Source organism: Myxocyprinus asiaticus, chromosome 34, assembly GCF_019703515.2.
Source record: "Myxocyprinus asiaticus isolate MX2 ecotype Aquarium Trade chromosome 34, UBuf_Myxa_2, whole genome shotgun sequence".
Classification (NCBI taxonomy): Eukaryota; Metazoa; Chordata; class Actinopteri; order Cypriniformes; family Catostomidae; genus Myxocyprinus; species Myxocyprinus asiaticus.
In genome coordinates, this window is record NC_059377.1 from 30,900,792 (window position 1) to 30,921,275 (window position 20,484).

At 38.8% G+C, this 20,484-nt stretch overlaps 1 protein-coding gene across 2 annotated transcripts in view; it reads right to left on the minus strand.

The window, feature by feature from the left end:
• LOC127425567 (trafficking kinesin-binding protein 1-like) overlaps positions 1 to 16,046 on the minus strand; it is a 28,352-nt gene extending 12,306 nt beyond the window's left edge. Inside the window, exons 1-12 of one of the 2 annotated variants that reach the window (XM_051671694.1) lie at positions 15,907 to 16,046; positions 15,245 to 15,439; positions 10,030 to 10,106; positions 9,788 to 9,904; positions 8,279 to 8,376; positions 7,925 to 8,033; positions 6,092 to 6,170; positions 5,874 to 6,004; positions 4,923 to 4,997; positions 4,631 to 4,768; positions 473 to 549; positions 123 to 332 (exon numbers count right to left, since the gene is read on the minus strand). In XM_051671694.1, coding sequence (XP_051527654.1) covers positions 123 to 332; positions 473 to 549; positions 4,631 to 4,768; positions 4,923 to 4,997; positions 5,874 to 6,004; positions 6,092 to 6,170; positions 7,925 to 8,033; positions 8,279 to 8,376; positions 9,788 to 9,904; positions 10,030 to 10,080 — 1,085 coding nt within the window. In that variant the 5' untranslated portion in view covers positions 10,081 to 10,106; positions 15,245 to 15,439; positions 15,907 to 16,046. Of the gene's footprint in view, positions 1 to 122; positions 333 to 472; positions 550 to 4,630; positions 4,769 to 4,922; positions 4,998 to 5,873; positions 6,005 to 6,091; positions 6,171 to 7,924; positions 8,034 to 8,278; positions 8,377 to 9,787; positions 9,905 to 10,029; positions 10,107 to 11,514; positions 11,668 to 15,244; positions 15,440 to 15,906 lie in introns of those variants that run through there. The other variant, XM_051671692.1, reaches the window with a different exon arrangement.
• Between the last annotated feature and the right edge of the window lie 4,438 nt (positions 16,047 to 20,484).

Sequence of the window (20,484 nt, forward strand, 5' to 3'; positions counted from 1 at the left end):
ACTCTAAAATACATCACATTACAGAAGTAAAATGGATTGTGGCTGCTGTTTTATGTTAACTTTAATGGTTAAATGAATGTTATGGGCTTGGTAAACAAAGCCTCACTATAGTCCCAACTCACGCAGCATCTGTGGAGGCGCTCTCCAAAAGCATGCTCTGTGTACGGTTGTCAGGGGCGGCATTGTTGCTACTGCTGTCAGAGAGGGTGGAGCTAAGGCAGGAGAGCGTCTGATTGGACCCGGGTATGTTAGCAGCAGGATGAGCAGAAGAGAGCTTTCTCACTGATTGGTTGATGTTCTTCACAGTCTCAAACACACGTTTATGACGGACCCTTCAGACGACAACACATTTTGTCACTGTACGCAAAGAATCAAACACTTCTGTTGAACTAAACAGAGGAATTCAGATTATGGCTATGAAAGAAAATGTGCTGTATGGTAGGAAGGTAAGAAAGAGAGGAAAAGTTCTTACTTCTGCTCTTCATTTTCAGGATTTTCAAGACTCAGTTCCTTCCTCATTGTTCCCTCAATTTCAGCAGCCAGGGAGTCCTGAAACACACATACACAGATAAAGTGGTTTGAATGTCATTGCATTAGACACAAGATAGCAAAAGTGGGATTTATTTGAAAGAAAGGCAGAACACTTTTCAAGCAAAACATTTAATAAAAAGAAGTTAGGTTCTAAATAATAAAACAAGACAAACTTGGACTTTTAAACTTGGACTTTCAAACTTGTCAAACGCTATCAATGTCTGTATTTAATATGATGAACTACACTTGTGGGTACTCTGCTAGGACACCTGATGAGTGAACTTGAGAGGAACTGATGTCATACATCCACTAAAAATTACCTTCGAGTTCGGAATTGCATACTACACATACTACTTCCGCCATATCTCTCTGTAATGAGGTTCAAGGAATGAGGAAGCGGGAGATGCCGATTCCAACTCAGGAATGTCACTTTTTTATTTACAATATAAACACGTTCACTTAAAGTGCAACGGTGAAGCTTTAGTTCAAACACTCAAAAAGGTTGAAAACATAGCAGCGGCTAACACACAAGCAGCTTCTCAGCTGAGCTCTCTCTTTTGACTGCCGCTGTCTCCTCTCCTTAAAAGCCCCAATCACTCCTCACTGAAACACAAGACAGGTGTTAAGCACAGGTGGAAATCATTCACCACTCATCTCCCCTGCTTCACACTCCACAGCACGGTGCTCGGCCACGCCTCCGCATCCACATACCCCCACCGCCTGACTCAGGCCGGGGAACCATTTGGCCTGCCGCCGACTCCCTGGAGACCGCCTCTCTCCATAGTTTTAGGAGGTTGAGGTGGTAAATCTGACGTGCTCTGCCTTTATCCATACGCTTAACCTCATAATCGACTTCCCCAGCTCGCCGTGTGACCTCAAAGGGCCCTTGCCACTTTGCAAGTAATTTAGAGCTTGATGTGGGTAGTAATAAGCGGACTTTATCTCCCTGTGTAAATTCCCGTAGCCGAGCCCCCGTTATACAGCCGGTATTGACGTTCTTGAGCCTGTAGCAAATTCTCCTGTGATAGCTGCCCAATGTGTGGAGTTTTGCTCTCAGGTCAAGAACGTATTGAATTTCATTTTTGCTGTTTGAAGGTCCCTCCTCCCAATTTTCCCTCACGATGTCTAAGACACCACGAGGCTTACAACAATTCAAACGGGGAAAACCCCGTGGAGGCTTGCGTGACCTCTTGCACTGTGAATAACAGGGGTTCAAGCCACTTATCCCAATTTCGAGAATCTTCATGCACGAATTTACGAATAACGTTTTTCAAGGTTTGATTAAACCGTTCGACCAAGCCGTCCGTTTGCGGGTGGTACACGCTTGTCTGAATCGATTTAATAACCAATCATTCGTACAGCTCACGTAGTGTATGTGACATGAAAGTAGTATCTTTCCTTCAGATTTCCCACTCTGGAGACAATTCTGAAGAGTGCCTCCCACAACACTACATGCTGAAATGTTGCGTAGAGGATCGCGTTGCATAGTCCACCAGAACCAACACAAAGTGATGTCCACGTGCCGTCCACTCTAATGGCCCGACGAGGTCCATACTAATTCTTTCGAAGGGGACCTCGATCAAAGGAAGTGGGCGCAAAGGCGCTCTTGGTGTGGCTGGCGGATTCACCAGCTGACATTCACGGCATGCCACACACCACCTGTGAACATCTCCGTGAATGCCCGGCCAACAGAAATGGGCCATTAGAGGGTTTAGTGTTTTTTCTCGCCCTAAGTGACCCGCCACCGGATTATGATGAGCCGTCTGGAATAACATTTCCCGACGGCTCTTCAGTATCAACAACTGGGTTGTATCCTCTTTTGTCTGAGTGTCCTGCGTCACTCGATACCACCTATCATTTATGATAGAAAAGTACAGATATGCCAGTGCAATGTATGGCTGGAGATGTTGACCGTCAATAATTTTCACTTGATCAAAGGCGTGCCTAAGGGTCTCATCTCGCATCTGCTCCAGAGAGAAATCCCCAGCAAGGAATTCTCTTAGGGCTGGGGAAGCCGGGACTTCCCCCTCCCTTGCATAATCCTGATGCAGAGCTGACACCGATGGCCCCGGCTCCGCCTCCCCAGCCAGCGAATCGCAAACCACACACCAAGACACTTTGGTGCAGGACCTATCCGCACATAATCTCCCCAGTAACGACTGAAATGCTGGCCAATTTGTACCCAAAATCAGTGGATGGGTGAGACGAGGACTAACCGCCACCTCAACTCTATATTTTTGCCCCTCAAACTGAATAGCCATGGGCACTAAGGGATATTCGTGAACGTCCCCATGCACACACCTCAACTTCATCCTATGTGCTGTACTCAAAACCTCCTGTTGAACCAAGCAATGGTGACTCAAGGTTTGATTACAACCCGAATCCACCAAGGCTCGGTATGTACCCCTTGAATACTCACAGGTATCTGATACATCTCTGCTCGGTCGGGGGGCGGTATGCGGCGCATCGGGACCCAGACCGACATGCCCACATCACTGAACATTGGTCCTGGAAATGGCCCAGCTCACCGCAGCACCAGCACACCGGCCCAGACTTCCCCCCGCACCTGCAGCTACAGATTCTCCAACCTGGCAGGAAAGGGAAGGAGACACAGAAGGTGGGGTAGAGGTGCCCGGAACTCCCCCCCGGGCCCGCAGAGCGGGGTTTGGGGGAATAAACCCCTGTCTCTGGGGAACAGGAATGGGAACAGGACAAGGTAGGAGAGGGGAAGAGACAGCAGGAGAAGAGAGAGAGAGAGAAAAGCTTGGCTGTCTCCCGGATACGGCGTCAAGTGGTCCTCAGCCAAGTGGACTGCATCCTCCATCAACGTAGGGTGGTGGCACTGGACCCACTCCGCGGTCATTTTGGGCAGCAGTCGAAGAACTGTTTCAGCACCACCAAGATGATAATTCCCCCGGCATCGCAGTCCTCCACTAGTAACCACCTACGCCAGGCATCTTGGAGCTGCAGGGCGAAAGCGAATGGGCAGTCGAATTCCCCGTAGGTCAGCGCCCGGAAGCACTGACAATGTTGTTCGGGGTTCCGGCCGACCCGCTGTAGGATGGCCCGCTTCAGATCTGGATACTCCAGCAGGTTATCCACTGGCAGTTGTTGGGCTGCGAGCTGAGCCTCCCCCAACAAAAGCGGCAGCAGGCGGACCGCCCACTGCGTCTGGGGCCAGCCCGACCCCGCAGCGGCCGCTCGAACAGCTAAATGAAGGCTTTGGGGTCGTCCTGGGGACCCATCTTGGCCAGGGTGATCTGAGGTGAGGGTCCCGCAGCCAGTGTTGCTGCTGGAGTGCCATGTGTCAACAAGCTCTGGAACACCCGCCGGTCCTCCGCCTGGGCTTACAGGAGCATCTCGAAACATTGCTCCTGTTCCGCTCGAAGCTTCAGGAGGGCCTGGTGTTGAGTCTGGTGGATGCCAGCGAGGGTCTTAATGATGTCCGCCAACGGTGAGGACTCCATGACAACATATCTCCCTCAATCCTGGTTCTGGCACCATTGTAATGAGGTTCAAGGAATGAGGAAGCAGGAGACGGTGATTCTAACTCAGGAATGTCACTTTTTTATTAACAAAATAAACACATTCGCTTAAAAGGTTGAAAACACGGCAGCGGCCAGCACAAAATCAGCCTCTCAGCTGGGCTCTCTCTCTCGACTGCCGCTGTCTCCTCTCCTTAAAAGCCCCAATCACTCCTCACTGAAACACAAGACAGGTGTTAAGTACAGGTGGAAATCATTCACCACTCATCTCCCCTGCTTCACTCTCCACAGCATGGTGCTCGGCCATGCCTCCCCCTCCACACTGTCTATAGCAGAAATAGTAAGAGTAATATGGTAGTATGCAATTCCGAACTCAGCACTTGAGACCAGTTAATTGCATAAGTGGCAAAGAAAATTAAAGTGAGTTCTGAGAAAAGTCTTGCATCATTTGTCTGCAGATGCCAAATGGTTGGATTTTTTGTTATCGTTTGTTATAAATTTTGTGGCCAAGTGTCCAAATAAATTTTAGGGACAAAAAATGTCTTCTTTTCAGATTCATCATTTTGCATTTTCACTGTCATTGCATGAGTTATACTGTATAACTGTGTGTGTACCATGGGAAAAAGTCCCATAGGGTGATAGCGCCGAGAAGTTCCTGCAGACATGCTGCAGTTCCGTAAATTCTTGAGTTCCTCTTGAGCCTCATGGAGAATCTCAATACACTCAGAGTATTTGTCCTCCAGCTCCTGCAGCTGTGTGGGTGTAAACAATATAGAGTAAATTACATTCACACAGAACTAATAAGGGAATACATAATGAAGACATGTTAATTAATATCATAATGAAGAGCATCTCAGAATGTGACTATTCTTTATGTTGATTTATATAATATATGATATGAAGTACCTCTGCTGTGAGCTGTCTCTGGGCATCTTTAGCTGCTGAAAGGTGCTGATTCAGTTCTTCATTCTCAACAGCATACTGTCAAAAACACACACAAACACATATGAGATCAACATACTCATTACTTTTTTATTGCCTTTATATGCTTTTTGGACCTTCAAAGGACCATTCACTTGCATTGTATGGACCTACAGAGCTGAGATATTCTTCTAAAAATCTTCATTTGTGTTCAGCAGAAGAAAGAAAGTCATACACATCTGGGATGGCATGAGGATGAGTAATTGATGAGAGAATTTTCATTTTGGGGTGAACTATCTCTTTGCTAGCAGACATATCACCCTGTAGCTCAAGACTGGTTGTCCACTGAAGCTAAGCAGGGTTGAGACTGGTCTATAACTGGATGGGAGATCTCCTGGGGAAAACTAAGGTTGCTGCTGGAAGAGGTATTAGGGAGGCCAGCAGGGGGTGCTAACCCTGTAAAAAAAGCACTGTCCTTTGGATGAGATGTTAAACTGAGGTCCTGACTCTCTGTGGTCATTAAAAATCCCAGGACACTTCTTGAAAAGAGTAGGGGTGTAACCCCAGTGTCTGCCAAATTCCCCTATTGGCCCTTATCAAGCATGGCCTCCTAATAATACCATCCATTAATTGGTTCTATAACTTTATTCTCTCCTCTCCACCAATAGCTCCAGGTGGATGCTGCACATTGGTGGTGGTTGAAGAGAGTATCCTGTTCACTGTGTAAAGCGCTTTGAGTGTAGTGTCAGAAAAGTGCTATATAAATGTAATATTCATTCATTCATTTAAGCAAACTGTGTTTGACTTAGCTGAAGAACACATCACATTTTATGACTAATTCATGAAGAAATCCAGGCTTACATACTTTCACAAGTATTTGTAACACTTTAATTATTAATATCAGATCTTTGCTTATATATACACAAAGACTCTCACAGTTTTGGCTTTTTTCTGCAGGTCCACTATCTGTGATAGTAAGTGTGTGATTTCTTCCTGTTGGCGAGAGGCGTCCTCTGTCTTTTTGGCCAGCTCATCTGCTATGGTGGAGATCTGGATGCTGGATTGCCCTTTATGTGGAGAAAAGTGTTGAAAATCTGGGTTTTGCCAAAATATACAGCCCTACACCTCCGCATATTACAATTAGTTTCACTCACTGAGCTCTCTGACACAGTCATTCACTAGCTGCTGTTCCTTCTCCTCATATGACTCTGTCTCAGACTTCAGATGGCTCGCCTACCAAGAGAGAAAGAGAGAGTCACTTCATGTTTATTTATTAACAGGGTTGGGAGGTTACTTTTAAAATGTATTACACTTCAGATTACAGAAAATTTGGTGTACGATGAAATTTGTAACATATTCCGTTAGATTACTCATGGTCAGTAATGTAATCTAAATACTTCAGATTACTTCTTCAGCACTGGCAGATTTTCTCACTTGTTTTGACTTTTTCAAATCTGCCAGTAAAGTAAGACAAAATACACATGCTAAAAATACATTCTCGGAAAAACCTAAATATCTTATGCAGTGCTGCTTCTAAAACAAGATAAATCTAATTGATCTTGTTTTAAGGATTTTTAGATATTTTTACAGAAAAACAATTCAAAGATTCTCAACAAGAATAAGATTTTTGCCCTGATATCAATAAAATATATGATATAACGTGGATTTTCTTGATAAAAAATATGATCATGCCTGGTAACAGGTGCATGTAAAATGGCTAGAAATCGCATTCTGGCTCAGCATAAAGCTAAATGTTCACATGACAATTTACACAAGATTTATTTCTATTTCTGCTTATCCAAACTTACTTCAAACTTACTTTTCTGTCTGCTCGTATGAATGTAACACATCATAAGAAAGCGTTTCACCGCTGTTCAAATGCACTTTGGATCGCATCATTTATATGTATAAATGTTTTCCATCTGAAAGGACTAAATATTAAATGAAACAAATGACAATAAAATGCAAAGTAATCTCTTTAGTAATCAAAATACTTTTTGAATGTAACTGTATTCTAATTACCAATGATTTAAATTGTAAATGTAGTGGAATACAGTTACTTATATTTTGTGTTTTAAATACGTAATCCCGTTACATGTATTCTGTTACTCCCCAAACCGGTTTATAAAGCACATTTAAAATCGAAACAATTTATGTCAAAGTGCTGTAAAGCTGAGGCAATGACTTTCTAGCAAGTCAGTCCACTGGCAGACATCTTTGGAACGCTCCCAGGAAGCTATTTCCAGTCATGAAAGTGCTGCTCCTATCTGCTTGAATGAGGAAAACCAAAATGGTTGGTCAAGATTACGATCAAAGGACATATTTCAAATCTGTAGTAAAATCTGACAAATCTGGAATCATAAATTGTGCTACTTTACCTCAGATTATGCTACAAAAACGCAATTTTCCTGGCTTGTAGAGCTAATGCAGGCCATCCTACCATGTTCTTGAGTTGATTGACAGGTGATGTCTTTATCTAAAAGATGATTGGCTCTTTTACCTTTAAGGCGGGACTTCCTTTCTACATTTTCTTCCATTCATTTGAATAAAAGTGGCTTGTCTCTGGCTGAGGCATATATATATGCAAATATTTCAAAAAGATTTATGGCACTTCATGGTTGCTGACCCATGCTGTTGAGTAAAAGCTTTGCTGGGTCAGTGAGAGTGCGTTAATTTACTTGGATTATAGATATTCTGTAGAGATCATGAGCTACTGTTTTCACAACACATACGCACAGACAGTAAATCAATCAGTTTCTCCAATCACTCAAGGAAATTGGCCAGTGGCGAACACACTGCTCCAAAAATAGCCAAAACTAAAAAAAGATAACTTTCCACACATCTGATTAAAAAACAAATACATACTGTATATGTGTGTGTGTGTGTGTATATATATATATATATATATATATATATATATATATATATATATATATAGATTTTTTTATTATAAATGTAAAATTCTTGTTTTCTGTATATTTGTGTACCTCTGATCTGAGAGTCAGGTTTTCCTCTTCCAGGTCTCTAAGTTTCTGATGCAGGATGTCCAGAGAAGAACCACCTTGAGCAGACACTCCTGCCCGGCCCTGTCGACCCCTGACCCCACAAACACAAAAATGAATATGACAACAGTCCTGAAATGGGCACACTGAAATATTACCATTCTGTATTCTTCATTTGCAGTGTTGAACTTTGGTCTGTCTGGTTCAGCAGAAATAACAGGTGTTGAACCCTTAAGAACAACACCTGAGCTAATAATATCTTAACTGAAGCAGACAGAACAGGCTCCACTGGCCTTGAAATAGACAAAACAGGACAGTGTTATAAAACAGTGAACTGACGTGGGCGATCCAGACCCCTCTTCACTCTCCTCCACTGCATTAGTGAAGAACTGCAGAAGTTCATCTTTCAGATTTAATTCATGGTGCAGCTGAGCCACCTGCAATACAATCACATTAACAAAATGTAATTAAACATCAAGAATTCATTCATTGGTCATGATTTAATATTTACGACAAAGTTGATTAATGGACACCAAACCATTTTACGCTGGATATCCTTAAATATTGCCATTACTATTACTGAAGTAGCCATTATTACAAAAATTCACTTTTAAACTAACTACCAAAAATCCTAAGAGCAATGAATTATTTTAATCTATTTGCAATCCTAAATTTTATGTTGCAAATTCTGTTTTAACAAAATCAAATCAAAATCTTTTTAAGTACCCCTTGGAACATGGTTATACTAGCTGGGGTATACTAGCCCCTGGTTGGAAATCACTGGACTAGACTAATTGTCATGTCTAGTGATTAGATATGATAATTACTAATCCTCCGATTATTACTAATAGTTATAACAGACTCATTATGAAAAATTTACATTTAAACTAGGGATGCACTGAATTTTTTGGCTGATACCGATACCAGTTTTAACAAAAAATTATTGCCCGATGCCGATATTTTGCCACTTAACTTATTTTGTCATCAGATCACTGTTTTGCTCAGGAATTATATTTTTAAAATGTACAAAGAGGTACAAAAGCTTTTTATTGTTCTAATAATAAATAATTTCCATTGAACATGTATTGGATCTGCTGACCACATGACAGGCCAAAATCTTTAAGAGCCACAATTAAAGATAAATAGAAAATAAAAGCTAAAAAAATATTGAAAAATAACTAAATATCATTGCAAAAGGTTATTTTGTTGTTCTTTTTATTATTAACAATTTTTATTGATTCCATTCAACAAATTAAATAAACATAACAGAAAATGCGGAATCAAATTATATAAAATTAAACCCATCCCCCGTTTAAGTTCTATTGTGGTGTAATGGACAATGGAAAATGCTAGAGGGCGCTGCTTGCTTACACAATTTACAGTGCTGACTGAAGCGCTGATTGCTGTCTATTTTTAAATGTAGTCTTTCAAGTGTGCAGCCTTAATGGATTCCATAACAATGTCTCAGAAGTCAAAGTGTTTGCTGGTTTCAAAGCGTTTTGGATGGTTTTACCTCATCAAGTATAGGTAAGTGCCGCTTTCACAACTGTCACGTCTGTAACGGCAGTTTTTCCTCATTAATATGAGAACGAGAATGATTCTAAACTAAATATTCCATGTTCTTGGGAGTCCTGACCCTTCTACATTCTGTGGCTATCATTATTTCTGGATTGTGCATTTGAATTCAAAGAGTTTTTACCAAGTGTCTTGATAATTAATTATAAATAAACCAACGTTTTTCCATATCGACAAATACAATGGTGAATCCCTAATTGAAACCACAAAAGAGCTTGTGAAAAGGGAGTTTGGCACTTTCATCTAAATATTTCACTGAATCTGATCATGTACCTCCTCTCTGATGGTGCCCACTTGTTCATCCAAGTATTCATTCTGTTCGGACAGAACTCGGTTCTTCTTCAGGAGGGACTGACCGATCCGAGCAGCAAGCTCCAGATCCCTTTCTTTCTGGTGGATGACAAAGTTTCCTTAAATTGTACCATATTTTAGAGAAAACTGTAAAGAAAGTTGTAATGGTACTCTGTAATCACAATAAATGCATGTATTTTCACTCTAACCCAAAGTAAACACACCTCCTCCAGAAGTCTTGTCACAGCATCGATGTCATTGTAGGTCTTAGTCATCTGGCCCACTCGCTCAGCACATAGTACTGAAACACACAGAGAGATCAGAAAACATGTTAGTAAAGCAATGAGCTCTAACGGAGGACAAGAGGAGAGTGCGTAAACAATTATACTTTAACTTAAAAAAACCTTGAACTACCCACTTGGAAAGAATGAGGGAATCAGATATATTTTATAAACCAGAGAAGTCTGAAAAGTGTCTGAGACTGTGAGGTCTGGAGCTCATACTTAAAAATTGACCTCAAGAAGAGTTCTTTAGCTTTCAGACATCTAATGTGAGTTTAACATCATAAAGAGGCAAAGGCTCCTGGCTTGCTGACCTCGCACCATCACGCTCTTACAATAACATCAATGATAAATCATGCGTGAGTGCCTGGCAACTGTTTCCATGGTGCTATTACCCAGCAACCCCATCCACAGTAAGCCAGAATCAGATCAGCCACTATTACTGTTATAACACACACTCATATAGTCTCTCTCTCTCTCTCTCTCACACACACACACACATGCTTAGTTACAGTCACTACAGTAGACATTGTTTGTGAAACTAATGTATCTACATTCAGCCAGTTTAAAGCAAATACATTTAGGAATCTTTTTAGTGAAACTTTTGTTACTAAATTCTATGTATGTACAAATGAGTACACTAAGGTAAAATATATGCTGGGAAAAGGATCTTGGGATTATAGTCAGTGATTATGCCACAACTAACATGTGGCCCAATAAAAACTATAAACTCCAATTAAATTTCCAACCAAACTTACAATTCTGTAAGATCTTTAAAAAAAAAAAAAAAAAAAAGAGGGAAACTTTATTCCATGATTTTATATATTATAACTCAAAAATACATTAAAACCAAAACAGCAAGGCATGTCTCTTTAAAAAAAAAAAAAGAACTTTACTCAGGTGTATCAATCCAAATTCATAGTTCAGCCTCTGGACTTTCACTGTAAAAATACTAAATGCTTCTTGACTGGTAATGAAAGACAAAAAGAGAAGCTTTGTGAGGACATATTCCAAGAAAAAGAATTTACTTTGAAAACAAGGCCAGGAAGCACTTGAACAGTGAATAAAAGCATTAAGACAAACATACCAACATACTGTCCTCTCACTCTCTCTCTCTCTCTCTCTCTCTCTCACACACACACACAAATACAGGCCTCTGACTACACTCAGAAAGCACAAAGGGAGTTAAAGGGAGAATTCACTTTAAATCACTTCAGAACCTCATCTGAGAAATTTACAGATAAAATCAGTGCACACAAATGAACTTACATCTGAAACTTGTAAAAAAAAAAAAAAAACACCCTTAATATTCAGCAATCAAAGCTCAACTAATACAAAAAAATCTAAAAGTGCGAGACATGAAATTTAATGTACATCAAATGTAAACACATATAAACACATTGACAAAATTATTTTTGTTTTTTTTACCATCGACATACTCCTCATAGCACCACTCCAGATCAAAGTCTTCTGCTCCCATGATCTTGTGCATCTTTCCCCTCTCCCTCTCCAGCCAGCAGAGAGGAGAGGACCAAACAAAACGAGAGCGCTACACTTCCTCTGGTAACAGAACTGAGTGATACTGCGGTCAGTTACAGCAACAAGAGTGACTATATTTAACACTACGATGAGAGAAAGACAGAGGGAGGGAGGGAATGCGAAATGTGGGATGTGACAGAGTACTGATGGCATTTATATATCACAAGGTCAAATCGAAAGGTTATTTACTAGACTATAATCTCTGGTATTAATTAGCAATTCCTAGGATTGATCACTGGTAAAATACATACAACAGAAATAATTCCTAAATCTTATAACAAGTGAAATTTAAATCTAAAGGTTACAAAGTGTCAGAAAAAGAAAATTACTTATCACTGTTGATAGCAATTTACAATAAGGTACATTACCGTTACTTATCACAATAATTAACATGAACAAACAATCATTAATACTTTTACAGCATTTATTCATGTTAGTTAATGTTGATTTCTTTATAAAACTAACACATTTTAAACATTAAAAGAATACAAACATTAGGCAGTGCATTATGAACTAACATGAACATTAGTACAGTGCATCCAGAAAGTATTCACAGCGCTTCACTTTTTCCACATTTTGTTATGTTACAGCCTTATTCCAAAATGGATTAAATTCATTATTTTCTGTTGAGGAAAATAATGAATTTAATCCATTTTGGAATAAGGCTGTAACATAACAAAATGTGGAAAAAGTGAAGCGCCGTGAATACTTTCCGGATGCACTGTACACAAACCAGCCCATCTGGCACCAAAAATCATGCCACAATCACAAATTGTTCCCCATTCTGATGGTTGATGTGAACATTAACTAAAGCTCCTGATCCGTATCTACATGATTGAATGTATTGCACTGCTGCCACATGATTGGTTGATTAGATAACCACGTGAATACATAGGTGTACAGGTGTTCCTAATAAAGTGCTCAGTAAGTATATATAAAAGTGTTACCTCAGATAAGGTTTTCTGATCTTTTTGAAGCAGACATGAGTGCTGATTGCATGGCTGACTTTGTCAGTATCTTTTGTCTGCACAGAAATCTGACATGAGATTCAGAAGATTCAGTTGAAGCTATTCAGAAGCGGCCAAGTAAAGAACTGAATTCAATTATCCAATTGAATATGTCATACATATTTAAATAAAATTATCCATGATGTTGCATCCCTGATGAGTTCGAAGGATGCAAATCTGTTCTAGACTAAAACTATTTTACACATGACAAAATGAACACTCAAAAGCTCACAGACTCAACACTTCTGACTCTATAGCCTGAGTCAAAATTAGGATGAATGTAATTATGATTTTAGCTTGACAAATATGAAAAACCCTCTAAAATCTGAATTGATGCACTTAAAGATATGATAAATGTTTTAATGAATAATAGCTGAGCTGTCTGAACACTATTCTTATAAAATGCATAAAATGCAGAATAATTATAATGTCCCATCAACTACTAATTACAAAATTTCTAAAATGAAAATGAATTATTCACCCAATTTTAGCTAGTTATTGTACTGCAGTAAGTTAGAAATGTTTCCATGTTTATAGCTCATCTTGCACAGTGCAGTTGCTGTGCCCTTTTCCTTATACTGAATTACTGGTTAATATTGTATTATCTGTTATAAATATTGCAAATGACTTATTATTATCATCTAAATAATAATATTTCACCAATAACCGACAGTGCCACACTGGCGCTGGCAAATGCACTAGCCAATCAGATAAACTTTTGAATTGCGCGTTAAAATCCTTTTTACACTGACGTGCGTCAGACTCTCTTGTCGATATGTCTGATACCCCTGAGGGGAGATCTATAATAGTTATGTAAGCAGAACTATTTTAAAAATAAGGAAAGGTCACAGAAAGGTTAAACTGTGCAGATTCTCAGAATGCTTATTTAAATGTGTCACGGTTTAAAAGACAGAGAAGTTCTGAGTTGCAGTTCAATGATTAAAATGGAAGAGAAACATGTTGTTATATGAAAAGTAGGGAGAAAATGTAGAAAATGTATATCTATTTAAAGTGGCTCACACTTTATTTTTTACCAGTGAAGTTCCATTGCTTTTCAATGATCTTTTCAGTTGTTTATGGTTTCTGGATAAGGATTTTTAAAATTATATTACAGAGATTACTGGGTAGGATTTCCATTTTTATGTCGGATACCAATCTTTTGATTTAAAAGATTTAAATTATTAGCCTATAGTTATTACTGTAAAAATATCTTATATACGTTTATAGACGTTTATCTAAGTTTTACTCTACACAAGCTATCACAAAAAGCAATATCTAGGTGATTAAATATTTTAGAGCAGAGCAAAACTAGAATATTTATATTCACTATAGAAATTTCCATTTGACTTTAAGATTTTGCTTATTTCCATGATTTTTACAGGTCTGGAAAACAAAATTTTAAAATCCCCTGTATTAAAGCGAAAAGAACATATCTTTTACTATAAACACTTTTTTGCATTTATATTTATGATCTCAGCAGACACTGTCTTACCAAAACAACTTCTAATACAGGCAGCTAAGAATACAACAACCAGGTCTGTGAAATACTACTTAACAACTCTAATGCTGATATATATGGCATAATATACGGGTTGTTCTCAGCTGTAGATTTAAAGCTAAAGTATGTAATTTCAGCAAAACTAGTGCCTCAGAATGAAAATGCAAAAATAAACAAAGTTTCAAAACAGCCCCTCGTCTTCAGTTGTTCAAACAGTCAGATAGTCCCACCTCCAACTCATACCATTTGTTGAGTTATGTTGTTGGGGCATGTCGAAGCGGGTTGCTCAAAACAAACAGGATTTTTTTAGTGCCACAGAGACACAGTGTTTACAATTTTCGAGAAAATAAACCTATGAATGGCTTACTTACTATAGTTGTCTCTGCATATTAAGCTGGGATAGATGAAAGTAGTTAACACTGAAAAAGTTACGTTTCAAAATTCCAAGTTCAACACCTCACTCACAAACAACAATGTTGGGAACAAAAGAGAGAAACCAGTGCCATCTACTGGCTAAACCATGTCAGTGACACCACAGTTCATCTTTCACATTGACCTTACCACATCCTCAGTACATATTCCATTACATCTAGGCCCTTTAAATGCTGATAAATCAGCAGTATCATACTACACAATAACAGGGGTCTAGATAGCTGACTGCTAATTTCTTGGATAGAAAGGTTTTATCACTGTAATTTAAACATCAGTGCACAACTCACTCACCTGCCAGATAAAAGTATGGGAAAACAGATAATCAGTAACTGAAGACTAGCAACTATTTTGGTGTCACTACTTTTAAAAGTACTCTACTGATTAATGTGTTGATTAATAAAGTATCTATGTTTTATTAATTGATAACTATGCGTATAACCAAGATTCACTAATTTTACTGTGAACTGTTCCCAAACAATTTTTGGCTTTAAACCACATTGTTTTATTTAAATGTTACTATACTAAGCAGTTATTGAGAAATTGAAAACATTCGAATCAATCGTTAGAAATCAAAAGTATAGCATTTCAACCTTTTATCAAAATAAACATAATGGTAGCAGACACACTCTGATCAACAGTGGCTGCAAATTCTTAATAATGAACACAAGCCCCTCTCACTTACAAAAGTACTTGAGGGTCTCTTCAATCTGCTCAGAGGTGAGGTCTATGCGTGTGTCAGGCGAGATGCGAGGCGTGTGGATCCAGTCGTCGTGTTCATAGCCGTACACACAGTCAGCCCTCAGCCTGTAGACCGGCAGCTGCTCCTCCAACAGACTGATAATCTCCACCTCAGGGAGCTCTGTGCTGTTACAAACATCTACAGAGAGAGAGAGACAGAGAGACATCTAAGTGAAGTTATGCTATTGATCTTGCTCAGGATGATAGAGAAATTAAATATCTTGAAATATGATCTACATATCTGTTTACTTTCCACTAACAGAAAAGCACCAAAAATACTATGGCATAAAGTATGTGTCATCATTTAACTATTTGCTCCCTGGGCTTTTAACATTTATGATAGCATATTTTAGGGCATATTTTTTTCTAACCATAAGAATATACTTTGTGTCATCCTTGCTGAATAATTAAACTTCATTAATATACATTTTTAATCTGAATAATTAGGTAAACTGTCACCTACAAAGGTAAATGAACATCCTTTGTATAACTAAGCCTGAAATATAATATGAATAAATACAACAGATGTTACACATAAAAACAGATCTTTTTTCTTTTTTTTTTAGAAACACACAAACAACCAGAAACACAAGCAGAGATTCTGACCTGTTATTGTCTCTGCGTCCCTGTAGCGGGCATGTGGCAGTAGGGTCAATGGTTCCTCAGTTCCTTCACCTACATACTGCTCTTCTGGGATGTAGCCATGAAGCACATATTCTGTAGGGTGTGTTCTCGTGCACTCAGAACTGGACTCGTCCAGCTTGGCAGCTTCTTAATGAGATACTAGAACATGTCCCATGAACAGACTTGGCCCTCTGTAAACAAAAGACCAAGGAGATTGAGATATTTTACACTGATTACAACATATACTGTACAAAAATAACATTTTTTAAGGTGCTTTAGTACAAAAATAATTTCATATAGAGTGCTTATTGTCTCCATCATTTTTGTCAGTGTTGCTGTTGACTAATGGATCACATACACAGTAGAAGAAAAAAATCTCTAATCTAATTTTTTCAGTGACTGTCAACAAACTCTTTAGTTTTTAAAGTTCACCCAAAAATGAAAATTCTCTTATCATTTACTCACCCTCATGCCATCCCAGATGTGTATGACTTTCTGTCTTCTGCAGAACACAATTGAAGATTTTTCGAAGAATATCTCAGCTCTGTAGGTCCATACAATGCAAGTGAATGGTGATAAAAACTTTGAAGCTCCAAAAAGCACATAAAGGCAGCATAAAAGTAATCCATAAAACTCCAGTGGTTTAATGTCTTCTGAAGTGATCAAATCGGTTTTGGATTAGAACAGACCAAAATATAACTCCTTTTCACTGTACATCTGAGAATTTTCATTTTTGAGTGAACTTTTCCTTTAACTTAAATGACATTGGCAAAGTGTCAGTTCTATTCACACGTGTACACACTCACAATAACATTTAATAATGTAAACATGCTCTTTGCTTTCCAACACAGATCACACGTTCTCTGTGATTGCCACAGTCTTGGTCAAACTAAAGTCATTTAGCGTTAGGTAAACATCTATGTTCATATTGACAGCATCACTGGACACCCTAACACACAGACACATCGCAGACTCAATTAGACACTAAAAACAACCCTTAAATGCAGCTGTCTCTTAAAATGGCGAAGGACATATCTAGCGGAATTTATTGTTCTTATAAAATATGAGATCACGTGGTAAATTTAGTAAAGGGCGTGTCTACGGATGTGTCGTCATGAGGTCCCTCCGCATCTTCTGCGGTACCTACACCTTGCGTAAACAAACCGATTTCGACCCATTACAAATTAACACCTCTCGCATTACGGTCAACTTTATTTCGCCTCCTATTAGCTAAAAGTGCATATTATTAACCTAGATAATGTCTTACTTTTGTAATTGTCTCATTAAATGCATTCGTCTACTTACAAGCGAGGTGACTCCAGTCAATGTGGAAATAATTTAATCCACTCTTCGTTGTGGTGATGACACGTGCTCTCTTCAAATGAATGGCGTTGAACAAGGCAACTAAAATGAATGTAGCAGAATTTTGCTTTTGTCTCACGTGTTCTGCTTTGTCAAATCTTTTACCACCCGGATCTCTTGTGACAAATAGCTTATTCAGCAGCTGGCGAGTCTCCTAAATCATTCACCCTTAATTCAAATTCCTCGGAGTGTATCGTTCTGTTGGCACATCCTGTACATCATCCTCTTCTCCTGCATCTCTTCTTGTCATTCTCTCTCAGGGCTCCGCAATCCTCGTGACGTCACACTCAAACGCTGATGCTCGCGCATGCCTCGCGCTCATGCAGCTAACGAATGTCACAGAAAGGACATGACACAATTTAGCTGCATTCTTTTATATAATTAAATATTACGGGGTTGTTTTTTATTTTATTATTGTTATTTTGAAAGGAGGTGGTATTTACAGTATGTAATGAGCAAATTATCAAATTTTTACACTATTCGATTAAGATAATGTCTTTTTGACAATTTACAATAGTTACTTGAGGGTTTTTTTTAGGTGATATGTGTCAGCAAATAAATATCATCATTAATATTTTAATTAAGAATATTTTATTTAATAGAATACTTTTAGAAGTTATAGTATATGAATGTATAAAGGGAACTGTATTTTTTCACCTTAGGAAGCAGTGCTTTGGCATTGCAATTTTGGATTGGGGAAAAAAATGATTTTGTGATAGGACTGAATTCAAGGATGAAATATGATGTCTTAATTTGATCTTAAAATAATGATCACTGGCTAAAAACTCTGGAAGGTTAATAGTTAGCAATTTCTGAGAAGGTAAAGCAACCTCTCTCCTGGGAAAGAAGACTTGTGCTGCATGAATACATATTAAAGTCACTAAGGTCATGAATAATAATTAGTTAATTGCAATTAAAAACTTTATATTGAGCCTCAAGTAGAGTCATATCTGTCTGCAGGAAAAGAATGTGCTAATGGATGAGCATGCTTATAATGCACAATGGTTTGTATATAGAGAATAAATGTGTGGTGAGTTAGGATTTATTTCACAGCTTTACTGCTGAGGTTATGTTTCCTGAGCACACCAGAGTGGGTGGGTGTGGTGGCTGTGGGGCAGAGTGAGAACAGGAGTCAGGACAGGTTCAAGTGGAGGAGATAGTGTCCATCTTTGCATGAGAGAGCGTAGATCTCATAATTTATTTTAAAGCCTTAGTGTCCTGAGCTTGTGTTCAATCAGCTGCTGCAGCCTCTGTAGTTCCTGTTTCTCAGCCAGACACCCATGGAACTGAGCCACCTTTAACATACACATCCAACACATGTTCTGAATGTATGAAGATGTGTCCTGAATGTGCCTTTACAGTTTCAGGTGTTGTTACATCTTAAAGGGATAGTTCTCCCTGGTCACAATGTACTTACACTGTATGGAAAAGAGCTGCTAGAAAATACTGATAAATATCTAGTTTTGTGTTCCATTTGGAACGACATGAGGGTGAGTAAATGATGGCTGAATTTTCATTTTTAAGTGAATTGTCCCTTTAAAGTCTGCAAAATTTTGTTTCAACTTTTGATGTTAAAGTGTTTATGACATGGGGAATCAAGTTTTCCTTGATCTTTTGACATATAAGAAGAGGTCATTGTACTGTAAAAGTTTCAGAACTCAAAACTTCCTCAGTGCAAAAAGAGCATTTGTGTAAACCAAGCTGCCAAAATGACGTGTTTACTACTTCCTCAACATTGTGTTGTGGCACTGTGGTAGATATTTGTATCTGACTGTCTCCACAAAAACAAATCAGCACCTACTTTACATTATCACTTCCGTAGCCCGCCCAGTAGCAGTGAACAGTGAGATGGCAAGAAGAGAGAGCAGGTCAGTCAAGAGCAGAAAGCCAGTTATAACAGTGGGAGTTTACTGTCAAGGCTTAAAAGAGAAGCATCACCAAAACTGAGCATTTCTGACAGAGTGTCAGAATAAGGGTGGAAAATTATAATTCAGTTGAAGTCAGAAGTTTACATACACTTAGGTTGAAATCATTAAAACTCATTTTTTAACCAATCTACAGATTTAATATTAGCAAACTATAGTTTTGACAAGTCATTCAGGACATCTACTTTGTGCATGACATGAGTAATTTTCCAATAATTTTTTACAGACAGATTGTTTAATTTTAATTGATCACAATTCCAGTGGGTCAGAAGTTTACATACACTAAGTTAACTGTGCCTTTTTTGGGGGGGGGGGGTCCATGAGGAGGTTATCCGAATGTGACTCTATCCACCCTAGCAACTGGGCCAATTGGTTGCTTAGGAAGACTGACTGGAGTCACTCTGGATTTGAACTTGTGACTCCAGGTGTGATAGTCAGCGTCTTTACTTGCTGAGCTACCCAGGCCCCAGTTAACTGTGCCTTTAAGCAGCTTGGAAAATTCCAGAAAATGATGTCAAGCCTTTAGACAATTAGCCAATAAGCTTCTGATAGGAGGTGTACTGAATTGGAGGTGTACCTGTGGATGTATTTTAAGGTCTACCTTCAAACTCAGTGCCTCTTTGCTTGACACCATGGGAAAATCAAAAGAATTCAATCAAGATCTCATAAAAAAAATTGTGAACCTCCACAAGTCTGGTTCATCCTTGGGAGCAATTTTCAAACACCTGAATGTACCACGTTTATCTGTACAAACAATAATATGCAAGTGTAAACACCATGAGACCACGCATAGGGGTGGCAGCATCATGTTGTTGGGGTGCTTTGCTGCAGGAGGGACTGGTGCACTTCACAAAATAGATGGCATCATGAGGAAGGAAAATTATGTGGATATATTGAAGCATCATCACAAGAAATCAGTCAGGAAGTTAAAGCTTGGTCGCAAATGGGTCTTCCAAAAGGACAGTGACCCCAAGCATACCTTCAAAGTTCTGTCTGGAGGAATGGGCCAAAATTCCAGAAGGCTACCCAAAAAGTTTGACTCAAGTTAAACAGTTTAAAGGCAATGATACCAAACACTAACAAAGTGTATGTAAACTTCTGACCCACTGGGAATGTGATGAAATAAATAAAAGCTGAAATAAACAATACTCTCTACTATTATTCTGACATTTCACATTCTTGAAATAAAGTAGCGATCCTAACTGACCTAAGACAGGGAATGTTTTCTACGATTAAGTGTCAGGAATTGTAAAAAACTGAGTTTAAATATATT